Genomic DNA, 16,634 nt, shown 5'->3' on the forward strand with positions numbered 1-16,634 from the left:
GTCCTAAGCAGACAAGGACTCAGAAGGAAGGGAGGGAGTGCCCCATCACACGGGGACCCCAACCCTGGCGCTGACCTGGCTCCACTTCCGCCTTTGTTGTCACTTGTGCCTTGTGTTCCCCAGAGACCGATGGCTGGTAAGTTACGCAGGAGTTGCCGCTGGGGCCTGCTCGCCGAGAGAAAGATGAGCCAGACCGAAACTTTTTGGAAGGAGAGGGCTTCACTTCAAAAGGGAAAGAGAGAGCCTACTTAGCACCCACCTCAGAAACCGTCACCAAGACATAGATACAACTTGCTAGCGTCCCCAACACAAACCCAAAGTTGTTCCTCTGCAAAGCAGGAAAAGGGGTTAATGCCAACAAAGATGGGCTCTATGAACTACTCTTCAGAGGAGGGGGCATCTCAGTCCACTTCACTTTGGAAAAGAAGCAGAGAACCTAGAGGAAAGGAGACACATATCTCTCCCCTCCTACATGCAACCTCAATGGTTTTGCTTCCGCCTGATGACATGTCTCCTATTCTGTAATTCCTTTGTTCTTTAATAGTATCCTTCAGTTAAACCAGACAAAGATGACCCTTTCACTCTATATCCCTGTAGCACTTACACACACAGCACGATGGTGATACTTTACACTTGTTTATATATCACTTTGAAAAGACTTCGAAAGGATTTTTCCATGTTTCTTAAGACTGTTTGGCCTAAGTCCGCTCTGCCTCACCAAGGGACAACTGATGCCTATGATGAGGAGACAGAGATGGGAAGGAGGAGCTGGAATTTGCCAGTGGCAGCAGCGTGAAAGGTTTGGAAAGAAGAACATTGGCACTTCCCAACCAAGAAAGTTGAGGGAAGAGACTAAGAACACCTGCTAAGCAGAAATGAGTAAGTGCTTCTCCAACCTTTTGATCCTAATCTAAGAACTTCCTGGCCTTGGGGATATGGTAATATTCTTGCCTATCTCTGTCCATAAAAGTCCAGCTTTGCCTATCTCAGCCTGTGGCATGGGTCCTACACCCACAACTAAGCATTTTTACAACCCCACCATTTTCTCAGAAATGCCCCTCCCCTCAATGACACATGTAGGGATTGCCAGGGGGAAAGCAGCAACTTGGAAACAACTGAGACAGACAAAGTGACCGACATAAGGATGGGCAGCAGCTCTCATGGGATGTGGGTAGAGTAGGAGAAGCCTCTGGCTTTGGCAGTTCCCTGACAGAGGTGTCCTGCCCCCCATCTCTTGAAGTAAGGGAGCCATTGGAGGGTCATCTGGCAGAAGCCACTTACAGGGGATCTTCTTGAACACTGTAGTGCACATGAAGCGCTGGAACCGTTCGGCATAGAAGCTTGGGCGATGCACTGATACGGTGTCCTGCAGAGCAAAAGAGATAGCTGCAGGGTTAGAGAGGAGGAGGCCCAGCAAGAGGATCTCTAGCCCAAGGGCCGTTTTTCCCTAGGCTGAGACCCTAGCAGAAGGGTAGAACCCACAAATGAAATAAGGTAAGAGGAAACTGAGGGGGCAAATCAGAAGTGAGAGAGGCAGAAAGAGGAGAGCCTCTAGCTGACTGCTACTCACCCCATCATGTACCAGAGCTTTCCAAGAGTGCTCCAACTTCTTAACAAACCTGCCAAGAAAAATGTATATCATGCATTCACATTAAATGAATGACCTTATAGTTTTCTACTTTACAGAGTTTAAAGAACAATCGCAGGAGCAAAGAGAGAGACCGGGAAAGCACCCCCACTATTATGCTGGCTTTCCAAAGAACAGACAGGGTAGTGCTTATTCCACATGGAGATCGAAGCTGTTTCTAGATAAGTCGATTATTGCCCCCCTCAGAAAGGGGTAGTCAATATGTCCCGGCAAGTCAGGGACAAGAATATTTATTGTAAAAGGGGAGCTGGAGGGACAGATGGGCAAACCTGGAAGGGGGGTCAAGTACTGTCCAGTCCTCATTAGTACCTGAAACCTTACAGGAGCAAAACTGGGGTCTAACATTTCCAGCTCTTCCTTCACTACCACTCCACTGCCTGAATTCCACAGGCTAATACTTTTCACAGAACACAGTGATCCTCTTGTTTTTCCTCCATGGAAAGGAGGGATGTGTTTCCAGCTGTATCCTAATGTGGAGTATGACTCATCTCACAGGTTTCCCACAAAAAGCCAGAGAGATGGCGTTTCTACCCTGGTGCTTCTAAGGACTGACTCAGCTTTCCACAGAGGTGTATGCTATGTTTGGGGAGATGGTGGGATAAGGAAGCCAACAGACAGGCATAATCAGGAAATAAAAAACCATCTGAAACCCAATGAGGCAAGCAGCCAGACTGCAACTTACTCTTCTTGCTTCAGGAAGAATTTGGTGACACCCATCTAAAAGAGCAATGTGAGTAAATCTACATCCACTCTGCCCCTAGGATCTATATGCTCCTCACCTGTAAGACTGCAGAATGTCAATGATCCCAATATAAAGCAGCAGCCTTTCCCCTTTACTATTCCGGGCCGGGATGCCACCCATACTGGAGAAGACAAGAAGGAAAGAGTAAGAAAATCTTTTGTCTAGCAGGCAGAGGCTTCTGCTAACCTCAAATCAGATCACGACATGTAACTGAGACCTAAGCATAGTTAGAAGTCTCATCTTCCATAAACTGGGGAAGAGTGAGAGACTTCGCCCAGCCCCACCCACTTTGGCTTATGTATTATAACCTCTTTCTCTCCAAATCTCACCTGCCTGCTTCTCCCACCCCAAATTCACGGAAGAGAATCTAAAAATCACCCCTACTCAGAAATTTTAGGAATACTCTCCCAATTAACTCTAAACTTCCTTAGTACTCTACTCTTTTTTTTTTTTTGGCTGCGCTGCAAGGCTTGTGGGATCTTAGTTCCCTGATCAGGGATTGAACCAGGGCTCTCAGCAGTGAAAGCATGGAGTCCTAACCACTGGACCGCCCAGGAATTCCTCCCCAGTACTTTCATATTTTAATTTATGCCCACTGAGACACTCTTCTGGAGAGTCATGGTAAAGAATACTTTAAAATGAAACCACTTAAAAGACATTTGATACTTTAGTAACTACACTTCCTTGATCCATGATGGTAACAAAGACACCTTCCATAAAGAAGTCTATAATAAATTGTTTTTGATGAAGTTCTAATATAATTTGCAGGCGTGCATCTAAGACTCTGAGTGAACATTTTTTTTAAAGTCTTGGACTTCCCTGGTGGCGCAGTAGTTAAGAAACTGCCTGCCAATGCAGGGAACACGGGTTCGATCCCTAGTCTGGGAGGATCCCACATGCTGCGAAGCAACTAAGCCCATGTGCCACAACTACCGAGCCTACACTCTAGAGGCCATGAGCCACAACTACTGAGCCCACGTGCCACAACTACTGAAGCCCATGCACTCTAGGGGCCCGCATGCTGCAACTACTGAGCCTACGTGCTGCAACTACCGAAGCTCACACGCCTAGAGCCGGTGCTCCGCAACAAAAGAAGCCACCGCAATGAGAAGCCCGTGCACCGCAACGAAGAGTAGCCCCCATTCGCCGCAACTAGAGAAAGCCCGTGCACAGCAACGAAGACCAAACGCAGCCAAAAATAAACTAAAAAAAAAAAAAAAAAAAGGTCTCAGGACTTCCCTGGTGGTGGAGTGGTTAAGAATCTGCCTTCCAATGCAGAGGACGTGGGTTCGATCCCTGGTCAGGGAACTAGATCCCACAGGCATGCCTCAACTAAGAGTTCGCATGCCACAACTAAGGAGCCCACCAGCCGCAACTAAGGAGCACACGTGCCGCAACTAAAGGAGCCAGTGAACCGCAACTAAGGAGCCAGCAAGTCGCAACTAAGGAGCCTGCTGCCACAACTGAGACTCAGTGCAACCAAAAATAAAAATTAAATAAAATAAAAATAAAATAAAAACAAAAAAAGAGAAATTATATGTTTGTTTAAAACTAAATAACTAAATAAATAAATAAATAAATAACATTTTAAAAAAAAGAAGTCTCTTAATTTTGAATAGTTCTCCTTCCCAGATGTACAAATCCTAAATTTAAGACATCTTCCTTTCCTTTTACATTCTTAGGAAAGCTCATCCTATAGTTCTGTAAGCATTAATGCTATTGACTTAACTGCTGAATAAAGGCTACTCCTTCTCAGAAGCTGCGTCCCTCCCTCAAGAAAAAGTGCTCTGAGCCTATGCACTCCTTCCCAGTGCCCGAGTCCACTCACTGGTCATCAGTCTCCATGGTGCCACCTCGTCGAGCCTCGCCCTGGATAGATTCCATGGCTGTGGAATAGAGAGCCTTTTGGGGGGCTGGTCTGCGAGTGTCAGTTGAATATTGTGCTTCATTGCCTAAAGGCTCTCGTTGTGCATGATCTATGTTATGGATTGACACCAGGAGGCTATAGTCCATTATCTTGAAGCTCTGCAGCACCTAATGGAAGGAAAAAACATGATCTGAGCCTTGGGAGGTACGAGAATCTTTTTTCAGGATCTCACAGCTTTCCTGATCTAATTGTTCTTGATAGTGAACCTCCAGAGCTAACCACAGGATTATCCTTTGCTCCTCCTACTCCTTGGAGAACAGTACATTGACCTCTTCTGGTCACCCTTCACTGATATCCCTTCAGCTTTCCTTCACCAGAGTACATACAAATTAGGCCACGGCCTAGCCCACAAGATCCTCTTTGTTTGTTCTTTCCTTGTATCTCTTCATGAAAAGAGCATTATATTCTCAATGAAAGAAGAAACACATATTTGAGCTCTAAAAAATCCACAAGGAGGGTCTGGTAAAAGTAAACTTTGTGACAGAGCAGATCTGTGGCAGGTCCTTATATGGCTAGCTTCACTTCAGTTCATTATTTGCTGAATCCTTACCATCTGTAGGCACTGTGCCTGCTTATGTGGATACAAAGATACGTAAGAGAGCTTCTGTCCTCATGGATATTATAATTTAGAAAGGGAAACTAATGTAAAAATAAATACAATACAGTCTACTATGTGTAACAATGGAAGTGCATACATGATTGAGGAATACTACAGAGACGTACATAAATAGGTTTATGAGGGATCGATTAGAGAGAAAATAAGTGCAGGTAAATAAAGGAAGGAAAGAAGAATGCCAAGGCCTGGAAGCATGAAACAGCAGGCTACGTGCAGGCAGGTATAATCTGGTGTTGCTAGAACATAAAATGCAAAGGCTAGGTGTTTGGCACATGAGAGAGGATGGTAGGGGCAAGACAATGACAGGCCTGATGTGTCATATTAAGGAGCCTGGATTGTCTCCTACAGTTCTCAACCTTGTATATTTCACCAGTTCCAGTAGCTCACTTTGGGGGTTTTGGTAGGTGGATAGAGTAAGGGATAAAGAGAGTTCAGGACTGATTCTTATGTGTGGTTTGAAAAACCTCTCTGCTCCACCAAGTCTCCAGTCCTCACAACCAAAAGAGCCAAACTAAAATAGGCATTATCCTGGAAGTAGATGCAGAGTAAGCAAAGAAAGGCAAGGATGGATAACATCATGGACTGAATAGAAGATGACAATCCTACAAAAGCAGTTTGCAAAAAACAAAAAAAAAGGTGGAAAAATCAGTAGGGAAAGATGTCACAAAAACCAACAGATGTTAAGAAAGTGGAATCAGTCAACTGTCAGACACTGCAGAAAATTCAAGGAAGGACTGAGGAGTACTCTCTATTCGGTATCTAGGTGGTCATTGGAGAGAGCAGTTCAATTGAAGTGGTGAGGGCAAAAGCCAGGACACAGTGGGTTGAGGCAGGAATAGGAGAAGAGAAAGGGAAAAGAGAAATGGAGGCATCATTAAATGAAGACATTGAAAAACATTCTCCTAATCTTAAAATAAAAAAGAGATAAACTTGTTTGTATATAGATAGAAAACAGTCAGTTGAGGCTGAAGCCAGAGGTGGGAAAGGAAGTAAGTGATGAAGCAGGATCCTAGAGAAACAGGAGGAAATGGATCTAGGTCACAAAGGGACTGACCTGGAATAATCGACCAAGTTGGGAAGAAAATATAGATTAAGGATGGTTAAGTGTAGATCCATTTATAAAGTGATGATGGGGGCAGGACAAAGGGATGGTACAGAATAGAAAGTTGAGGTAGTTTGTTGAGAAACAAGGCTGGGGGGATGAGAGTCAGAAAACTGTTTGAAGAGAGTGCCAATCATGTGCAGTCTCTGGGAGGAATAGGAAATGGATCGATGAGGAATACTGAGGGCCCAGGTAGGGCTGGATATCATAAATCTGTAGAGATGCCAGTAAACACAGTTGTGTGATTTTTTTCAGCAGTACTCAGCTTCTAAGATATAAATTTGGATTTGGCAGACAGGACCAAAAACTGAGCAATGGTGGTGCTGGTATGAAAATAAGGAGAATGTATGCTTATGAGGCCCAGGACAGGTAGCAGCTACAGAAAAAAAAGACAGGGGAGGGGAGTTAGACAAACGGGGAGAAAGTAAAAATGTAAAGGCATAAATGATCTAATATAAAGGTTATTTTAAATGAAGTCTGGCACAGATGGAGCTAAGGAACAGAGTCCCGTCTCCCACAGATTAGATGCCTAAGAATGACCAAGCTGTTTTAGAGTCTGAGATTTCTGGTGCCTGAGAGAGAAGGAAATATGACAAACTCACCAAACAGTCACGCTGCAGGGTCTTACACAGAGCATTGTACATATCGGCATCCAAAAAGAGACCATCAGGGATGTCTTGTAAGAAGTCCAGGTCTTTAAGGGTGGGGAGAGGCTTGTCTCGCTCTTTTTGGGAAGCCCGCCTTTTGTAGGTTGAGCCCTTGAGGTCATATTTGATATGCATCTTGACTGACCGTGGTAAGAGATTGTTCATCACCACAATTCGAATGTTCTTACCACCTGCCTGCACACAGTACAGTCCATAGAACTTAGGCAGCAAAGTCCGAGGGTTCTGGTTGAGGTTCTGAGGGCAAGAAAGTAAAAAGAAGTAGAAGAGCAAGCTAGCTGATTTTCAATAAAACTCAAGGGCAAAAGCTGTCACCCCCCCTTCCTTTGTCTGTTACATGGGATTCAGATACAGTCTGCCCATAAGCCCACATTACATTTGTTTAAAATTTCCCAATGTATCTATCTCAATAATGAGATCACCACCAAGCCGAGTGGCAGGCCTACAATATAGTAAGCAGTCAGGATACTAAACATATGATGAACATGTTCCTTCAGAGAGGTTTAAGAGAAGACAGCACTGAAAAAGACTTAATGCTTAGCCTTCTGTATAGTATATTCTTGTGAGTATGAAAGGAGGCAAAGGAGAGTTCCCTAACTTCTCCAGAACCTCCAAGAGGTATCAGTCAGAGTAAGAAAAAATACAGTATTATCAAGGGAAGTAACCAACCTCATACTCTACTCTAGGAGCTGGACTAAGAATGGAAAGCAGAATCATCATTGAATAAAAACAAAAATAAACAAATGGGACCTAATTAAACTTAGAAGTTTTTGCACAGCAAAGGAAACCATCAACAAAATGAAGAGAAAGCCCAAAAAATGGGAGAAAATATTTGCAAATGAAGTGACCGACAAGTGATTTTTCTCCAAAATATACAAACAGCTCATGCAGCTCAATATCAAAAAAAAAAAACCCCAATCAAAAAATGGGTAGAAGATATAAATAGACATTTCTCCAAAGAAGACATACAGATGGCCAAAAAGCACATGAAAAGATGCTCAACATCACTAATTATTAGAGAAATGCAAATCAAAACTACAATGAGGTATCACTGCACACTGGTCAGAATGGCCATCATCAAAAAATCTACAAACAATAAATGCTGGAGAGGGTGTGGAGAAAAGGGAACCCTCCTACACTGTTGGTGGGAATGTAAATTGGTACAGCCACCATGGAGAACAGTATGGAGATTCCTTAAAAAACTAAAAATAGAGCTACCATATGATCCAGCAATTCCACTCCTGGGCATATATCCAGAAAAAACCATAATTCGAAAGGATACATGCACTCCAATGTTCTTTGCAGCCCTATTTACAACAGCCAGGACATGGAAGCAACCTAAATGTCCATCAACAGAGGAATGGATAAAGAAGATGTGGTACATATATACAATGGAATATTACTCAGCCATAAAAAAGAATGAAATAATGCCATTTGCAGCGACATGGATGGACCTAGAGATTGTCATACTGAATGAAAGTAAGTCAGAAAGAGAGAAATAAATATCATATATTTATCACTTATATGTGGAATTTTAAAAAATGGTACAAATGAACCTATTTACAAAACAGAAGTTGAGTCACTGATGTAGAAAACAAACTTGTGGTTACCGGGGGGAAAAGGCAGGGGGATAAACTGGGAGACTGGGATTGACATACACACACTATTATACACAGAACGGATAATTAATAAGAACCTACTGAATAGCACAGGGAACTCTATTCAATACTCTGTAATATGGGAATAGAATCTAAAAAAAGTGGATATATGTGTATGTATAACTGACTCACTTTGCTTGCTGTACAGCAGAAACAAAACACTGTAAATCAACTATACTCCAATAAAAAAAAATTTTTTTTTAAATCATCATTGAATCTTGTCGTTGGGTAGCAGGGTCTAAGCTAAAAACACTTAAAATGGGACAGATAAACAAAACCCCCTTTAGCCATAGAGAGACAAAAGAGATGGGAAAAGCACAAAGATGAACTACGTTTCTATGACAGAAGTGCTGACATTGTTTTGTCCCCCTGATGGCAGCCTCCCCAGCTTTGCCCTGGAGTGGAGTGGGCAGCTCAGGCAGCCAGTGCTCCTGGTCCTCTCACCATGTAGTATCCTGGAAGCAGCTTCTGCAGAAACTCCGCCTCTTTGTGCTGGACTGTTTTAATGATGAATTCATCATCACTGGACACATAGAAGAGGGAACCACTAGCCCCAGAGTTGCAGAGTTCAATCAGCGGCTCATTGCAGAGGGAGTACTGGGCCCAGAGAAAAGAGAGCAAGAGGTTCAGAGATACAAGGGCATGCCCAACCAGAAATCAATTACAGATGCAATTCTATTCTAAAGGAAAACTAGAGCAAGAGTGTGGAGAGAGGGTCTTCCTTTGGAAGTATCCCTCTGATACTGGAGTCCCACGGTTCTGAAATCTGGAAGCTTACCAAGTAATCATCAGGGCGGATACCAAATAACTCCCGAAAGTAGCGGAAGGCAACAGGTGCATAGGTCTTGAACCGAAAGTCATTGTAGTGATGAGCAGGAGTCAGGTTGCTCCCTTCACTGTGGGGTTAAACAGAAGAAGCCATAACTTACCAGTCCCTGTAATTTAGGGAGTCCACACCCTGGAAAAACACTCAGTCACCCAGAGGCAGGTCAATACACCCCTCCTGAGAGAACCAAAGGGACTGGATGAGTCAGTTACATAATGGGACAAGGCGCAACATGGGAATTAAGACATGGGCACAGGGAATCGTATTACCTCCTCCCGATGCACTAAATTGTTTTTGAGGGCTCAGTCCACAGGCCAGAGGCTCATGGAAACATCCAAAGGAGAGCATGTGCTCTTCAAATTCTCCAGTCCCCATATCACCCTGATTAAAATCAGGTTAAGGATTGGATGCATGCCTAAATTAGACATGAACCCTAAAATGCCCTGATGATGATATAAAAAAGCCACATTTTCTAGGACATTCCCCTGAACATTAACCTCTGTACCTCGGGAAGAAGATACTCTCCACCACATAGAAGTCTTGCATGAGGACATCCCGCTCTGGTTTGGTACTCAGGCTCCCCACAGTGTGAGTAATGCCTAACTGGATGGCACCTTTTAAAGCTGATGAGGTTGTCTGAGAAACAAGAGGAAAGGTTCTAGTATTAAATCTGATCATAGCAATAAAAACTCAGGAGAGAAGAACCAGAAGGAACACCGGAGAGCAAATGCCTTTCTAGTAGTTCAGACTAAACTGGGGCAATCCAGTTTCTCCATCCCCACGCTCTACATGGCAGTTAAGCCTGCAAAGATTGGAAGAGCATGAAGATACAGAGTAGCAAAGTGGGGACTCTCTAAACAAGGTGTTCCCTCCTATCCACATCTATATCTGGAAGATACATTGTACTGAGAGAACAATCCTAGGTCTCATTCCAAAGGTTCCTGCCCCCAGAGTATATGGAGTCCTCCAAACATTTTACTCATCTGATACAGAATGTAACTAAAATTAACTGATACTCTGATTCACTGCCTAGCTACTGAAGCTCAGTTCTCTAAGGCAAGGTCTGACTGGCGTTCCAAGGACAACTGAGTGGCAAAAAAAGCTCCTAACTGAAGAAGAAAGCCTGAAAGATTCAAATTATTTCTGAGAGGAGTATTTAGATTTAAAATTATCATACTATGGTCAAAACACAAATATAAGAGCCCCACTCTTACAACCCAGGATTTCAATGTCATGGGAAAATGTCGTATTATCTAGTTCTGTGCTGTCCAATATAGTAGCTACTAGCCACACTCGGCTATTTAATTTTAAGTTAAAGTTCATTTAATTTAAAAATCATTTCTTCAGTCTTACTAGCCACATTCAGGTATGATTAGTGGCTATCACACTGGATAACACAGATATAGCACATTTCAATCACTGTAGAAAGTTCTATTGGACAGTTTTGTTCTAAGTGATTTCCCTTATCCCCAAACCTCACCAAATATTACTTGTATCAATATTCTACCTAGTCCTTATTGGGCATTAAAATTATAAATAGGGACTTCCCTGGTGGTCCAGTGGTTAAGAATCCGCCTTCCAATGCAGGGGATGTGGGTTCGATCCCTGGTCGGGGAACTGAGATCCCACATGCCATGGGGCAACTAAGCCCGTGCGCTCTGAAGCCCACGTGCCACAATTAGAGAGAAGCCCGTGAGCCGCAACGAAGCGCCCACACACCACAACGAAAGATACCGTGTGCCACAGCTAAACCCGATGCAGCCAAATAAATAAATATTTTTAAAAATAAGAATAGGGATTTCCCTGGTGGCACACTGGCTGAGAGTCCACCTGCCAATGCAGGGGACACGGGTTTGAGCCCTGGTCCGGGAAGATTCCACATGCCGTGAAGCAACTAAGCCCATGCACCACAACTACTGAGCCTGCGCTCTAGAGCCCATAAGCCACAACTACTGAGCCCGCTCACCACAACTACTGAAGCCCACACGCCTCCAGCCTGTGCTCTGCAACAAGAGAAGCCACTGCAGTGAGAAGCCCGCACACTGCAACTAAGAGTAGCCCCTGCTTGCCACAGCTAGAGAAAGCCCATGCACAGCAACGAAGACCCAACGCGGCCAAAAAAAAAAAAGTTTAACACTTTAAAAAAAACTTTAAAAAAAATTAAAAAAAAATAAGAATATTTTTTAAAAATAAATAAAATTATAACAAATTTTTTAAGTGCTTGCCTCTCCAATTAGGCTAGAAACTCATCTTTCTGTCTCAGTGTTCAGCACATAAAAAGAGCTCAATAAATGTCTGTTTAATTGACATGGGCCTCAGAGCCCATTGCCAGGGAGAGTCAGGTCCCTGACTGAGAATGAGTCAGCCCACCTCTATCACTTCGGACAATGCAATAAAGACAGAGAACAAACACAAGAAAAATTTACATGGGCCAGACAAGGTATAGATGCCATATAGGAGGTTGAACACTGTACCCCAGGAAACCTAAGCATCTCCAATTAGTCCAGAACTGGGGAATTGGGTCACTCCAGGATGCTTCTCTCCTGTTTTCTCTTCACCAGTTCAATTTTCTCTTCTTGGCTATTACTACTATCTTTCCAATCCATTTGATACCTCTAGCTCAAAATCAGGTGTTCTAGGCCCTATTCACCAACTGAAACTACAATCTTAAAAAAAAAAAACCCCATGGACTTCCCTGGTGGTCCAGTGGGTAAGACTCCATGCTCCCAATGCAGGGGGCCTGGGTTCGATCCCTGGGCGGGGAACTAGATCCCTCATGCATGCCACAACTGAGAGTCCACATGCCGCAACTAAGAGCCTGCATGCCACAACTAAGAGCCAGCATGTCACAATTAAGAGTCCACATGCCACAACTAAGAGTCCACATGCCACAACTAAGAGTCCGCATGCCGCAACTAAGAAACCCACATGCTGCAACTAAAGATCCCGCATGCTGCAATGAAGACTCTGTGTGCCACAACTAAGACCCAGCACAGACAAAAAAAAAAAAAAAACCAAAACAAAATATACACACACACAAAGAAAAATTCTTGACCTGCTGTCTATCTCTGTATCACCAAGCTGAATGGGATCCAGCCTTCACTTTATGTACATCCAGCACAAGAGACATGGTTCCCTAAAGCTAGGTAAGAACGGCCTTAGGGGCTTATTACATGTTTATATCTAACAGGAAAACACAATTTCTTCAGCTCAGTGAAAAAGCATCCAACACCAGATTTGTTCATTAAGAACATTCTCATTTAAACACATATACAGGGACTTCCTTGGTGGCACAGTGGATAAGAATCCGCCTGCCAATGCAGGGTACACGGGTTCCATCCCTGGTCCGGGAAGATCCCACATGCCACAGAGCAACTAAGCCTGTATGCCAGAACTACTGAGCGCACGTGCCACAACTACTGAAGCCTGCGTGCCTAGAGCCCATGCTCCGCAACAAGAGAAGCCACCACAATGAGAAGTCCATGCACCACAATGAAGAGTAGCCCCCTGCTCGCTGCAACTAGAGAAAGCTGGCGAGCAGCAACAAAGACCCAAAGCAGCCAAAAACAAAAACAAAAACAAACAAAATGAAAAACACATATACAGGGCATCCCTGGTGGCACAGTGGTTAAGAATCTGCCTGCCAATGCAGGGGACACGGGTTGGAGCCCTGGTCCGGGAATATCCCACATACTGCAGAGCAACTAAGCCCGTGCGCCACAACTACTGAGCCTGTGCTCTAGAGCCCATGAGCCACAACTACTGAGCCCGTGGGCCACAACTACTGAAGCCTGCGCGTCTAAAGCCCGTGTTCCGCAACAAGAGAAACCACCGCAATAAGAAGCCCGCGCACCGCAACAAAAAGTAGCTCCCACGCGTCACAACTAGAGAAAGCCCGCGCGCAGCAACGAAGAGCCAACGCAGCAAAAGATTAAATAAATAAATAAATAAATTTATAAAACAAAACAAAACCCATATATACAGATGCGAAATAATTGACCCTTTGTGAAGTAAATTCTAAAGTTCAAGTTGCAGGGCTTCCCTAGTGGCACAGTGGTTGGGAATCCGCCTGCCAATGCAGGGGACACGGGTTCGAGCCCTGGTCTGGAAGGATCCCACATGCCACGGAGCAACTGTGCCCATGTGCCACGGCTACCGAGCCTGCGCTCTGGAGTCGCGAGCTACAGCTACTGAGCCGCGCACCACAACTGCTGGGGCCATGCGCCTGGAGCCCATGCTCCACAGCAGGAGAGGCCACCGCAGTGAGAGGCCCACGCGCTGCAGCGAAGAGTGGTCCCCCCTCGCCGCAACTAGGGAAAGCCTGCGCGCAGCAACGAAAACCCAACACAGCCAAAAATAAATAAAAATAAAATAAATAAATTAAATTTATAAAAAATAAATAAATAAAGTTCAAGTTGTATGATGGCTATTGTGCAAAGGTTTAGCGTATGAAGAAATGGGATGGAATGTGGAGAATAATATCAAGGAGACAGAACTATCCCTTCCTGGAGTAAGATGAATGGGTTTCACCCAGACACACCTTTTTATATGTTGTCTCTCCTGAGGAATCAACACCTCGGTGTCCTATTTTCTTCATGGACATGCTAGAGGCATAAGGCACCTAGAATAAGAAGAGTCAAGATTAGTACGTGATTCCCATGTAACACACCAAACAGCTACCACGATGGTAAATCAAAAAAAACAAAACATGCAACACACCCTTTTTAGGTTAAGAACATTTTATAAAATCTTCAGAAGATCCCTCCCATGCAAACACACAGCTATAGTGTTGCTCCCCAAAGAACTAAACTGACTAAAAGAACACGAAGAAAACTCCAAAGGACACATATTTCACCTTTGGTCCTCAGAAAGATGACATAGAAAATTAAAATGATTATCATTAAGGAAAAGCAGAAACAGGAGAAGTAAGCAATAGCAGCCCCAGAAAAAAGGAAAGACCCTCAGTTTACAAAAGCAAGACAGAAGTAGAGCTCCACAGACCCAGCTTCCTTTCAGAAACTACTACCCCTCTAATATTCAACCCGACCTGAACACTATTTGTTCAAACTGAATTCACCAGCAGAAGTGATCTAGCCACTGGCAAATGCAAGTACTGCAAGCCAAAGTGTTAAAAGGCTGTGGCAATAAGATGAATCCTCTAAGATAAGGGCCTCAGTGCCTCAAAGAGATTCCTGAGAATGTGGTATGGCTTTGTTTTCTACTCACATACATCACAGCCTCTGAAAAAAGGAAGAAGTAAAACCAGTGGAGCAGAGGCTAGAAGGCTATTCTCCACAGCCAAGATGCCAGCATAACAGACATGAAGGTATTCTTCATGATGTCGATACTCAAGTTAACAAGCCAGAAGGCAAAAAGACTACTGAAAATAGCATGCTACCATCTTAAAGCCTGATATTTAAGTTCTACTCTTCTTGCTAAGACCCTCAGTGCCAGAAAACCCTCAGTATATAACCTGACAGATCTTGGAAGATGTTCTGAGAAAAAAGCCTAAAATCCTACGCCAAAATGGTCCGCACTCTGAGGCCCCGTCACAAAACCCAGGAGAGATACAAGAAGTAAAAAGAGGAATGGGAAATACTCTGTGGGAAGAAACTTAAGCAAATACAAGATACTCTGCACAAAAGAGAAAAACTTAGAATATCAACAGCTTCAGTACGGTTAAAAGAAGTTCGCCACATTCACTGAAGCTACGCAATCAGGAGGTATTAACAGCAAAACAAGAGAATGAGCTTTAGTGTCAGACTGGCTTTGAATTCTAACCTTATTAATTACAGGACCTTGGGCAAGCTATAGAACCTCTAATCTTCACTTTTTCATCTATAAAACATGGATAACACCAGTACCTACACTCATAGAGGCTCTCTGCAGGATTAAATAAGAATACCTATAAAGAGCACTTAGGTACTTCACTCTTTGGTACATTAAAAAAAAGCTCAGGGGCTTCCCTGGTGGCGCAGTGGTTGGGAATCCGCCTGCCAATGCAGGGGTCAAGCCCTGGTCCAGGAAGATCCTGCGTGCCGTGGAGCAACTGGGCCCCTGCGCCACAACTGCTGAGTCTGCCCTCTGGAGCCCGTGAGCCACAACTGCTGAGCCTGCGTGCTGCAACTGCTGAGGCCTGCGCGCCTGGAGCCCGTGCTCCACGACGGGAGAGGCCACCACATTGAGAAGCCCGCGCACTGCAGCGAGGAGTAGCCCCCACTCGCCGCAACCAGAGAGAGCCTGCGTGCAGCAATGAAGACCCGACAGATCCAAAAATAAATAAATAAAATAAATAAATTTAAAACATTAAAAAAAGAGCTCAGTAAATCTGAGCTATCATTAATATTCATAATAAACTGTGACAAAAGTAGAGTTGTATAATTACTAGCCTACCAAAGAGATGTGAGAACCCTACCTAGATTCCAAGACCCAAGTAGGGGGAAAATAAGGATGTTATAAACAGGTATCCTTCTATCCCAGAATTAAGGTTTTAGAACCATTGTATCAATATAAAACTCACCTCAGATGCCATGGGTCTCTTGATTCCAGATGCTGTGAAAAAAAAAATAAACAAACACAACCATAAGTGTATACACACACTCACATGATCTCTATCAAGCACACTGAAACAATCAGGATTTGAGTCACACTAAAGCTGACAATGAGCTCCTGCCTCTTGCTCATTGATACCATATCCTTTTGGATAGGGATTTTAAACGTCCCTTCTTTTTCCTCCTCCATACTCACAGAGCCCTTATGCATATTCCGTTCTCATTCTAGTCCTTTTTCTTACACAAGTGTTCATATTTTCTCTAGGAAATATATCTGTTCTTGATACATTTAACCATCAGAGCCAGAGGGTCTCATGTGATACCATGGCTGAAAGAGAAAGGGCGTAAGAGACACCTAAGACTTATTGGACAGCCTGGGCTTGATTAATAATTTTTCTTGTAGAGCTAAAAGGGTAGGTACTCTTAGAGAATATCTATGGTGCTTTATACTTCTACTAATTATTTCAGAAAAAAGGTAAAGAGTTGGTCTATGGAAGCTTTATTTACAGTAGCCAAGATATGGAAGCAACCTAAGTGTCCATCAACAGATGAATGGATAAAGCAGCTGTGGTGTGTTTGTGTGTGTGTATACATATACATATTTATGCAAATGGAATATTATTCAGTCATAGAAAAGAATGAAATTCTGCCATTTGCAACAACGTGGATGTCCCTAGAGGGTATTATGCTTAGTGAAATAAGTCAGAGAAAAACAAATACTCTATGTTATCACTTATATATGGAATCTAAAAAATAAAACAGATGAATGTATATAACAAAACAGAAACAGACTCACAGATATAGAAAACTAGTGGTTACCAGTGGGGAGGGAAAAGGGGGGAGGGACAAGCTAGGGGTAGGGGATTAAGAGACACAAACTACTGTGTATAAAATAAATA

General features: G+C 43.6%; 1 protein-coding gene across 3 annotated transcripts in view; it reads right to left on the minus strand.

Moving 5' to 3' along the window:
• PIP5K1A (phosphatidylinositol-4-phosphate 5-kinase type 1 alpha) overlaps nucleotides 1-16,634 on the minus strand; it is a 36,905-nt gene that overhangs the window by 5,017 nt on the left and 15,254 nt on the right. For 2 of the 3 annotated variants that reach the window (XM_061183497.1, XM_061183496.1), the window contains 11 exons: nucleotides 15,705-15,736; nucleotides 13,725-13,805; nucleotides 9,690-9,820; nucleotides 9,137-9,254; nucleotides 8,803-8,955; nucleotides 6,638-6,937; nucleotides 4,219-4,424; nucleotides 2,428-2,511; nucleotides 1,571-1,619; nucleotides 1,282-1,366; nucleotides 76-222 (listed from right to left, as the gene is read on the minus strand). In XM_061183497.1, coding sequence (XP_061039480.1) covers nucleotides 76-222; nucleotides 1,282-1,366; nucleotides 1,571-1,619; nucleotides 2,428-2,511; nucleotides 4,219-4,424; nucleotides 6,638-6,937; nucleotides 8,803-8,955; nucleotides 9,137-9,254; nucleotides 9,690-9,820; nucleotides 13,725-13,805; nucleotides 15,705-15,736 — 1,386 coding nt within the window. The remainder of the gene's footprint in view (nucleotides 1-75; nucleotides 223-1,281; nucleotides 1,367-1,570; nucleotides 1,620-2,427; nucleotides 2,512-4,218; nucleotides 4,425-6,637; nucleotides 6,938-8,802; nucleotides 8,956-9,136; nucleotides 9,255-9,689; nucleotides 9,821-13,724; nucleotides 13,806-15,704; nucleotides 15,737-16,634) is intronic. The other variant, XM_061183498.1, reaches the window with a different exon arrangement.

The sequence above is a fragment of the Eubalaena glacialis genome, chromosome 3, assembly GCF_028564815.1.
Source record: "Eubalaena glacialis isolate mEubGla1 chromosome 3, mEubGla1.1.hap2.+ XY, whole genome shotgun sequence".
Classification (NCBI taxonomy): domain Eukaryota; kingdom Metazoa; phylum Chordata; class Mammalia; order Artiodactyla; family Balaenidae; genus Eubalaena; species Eubalaena glacialis.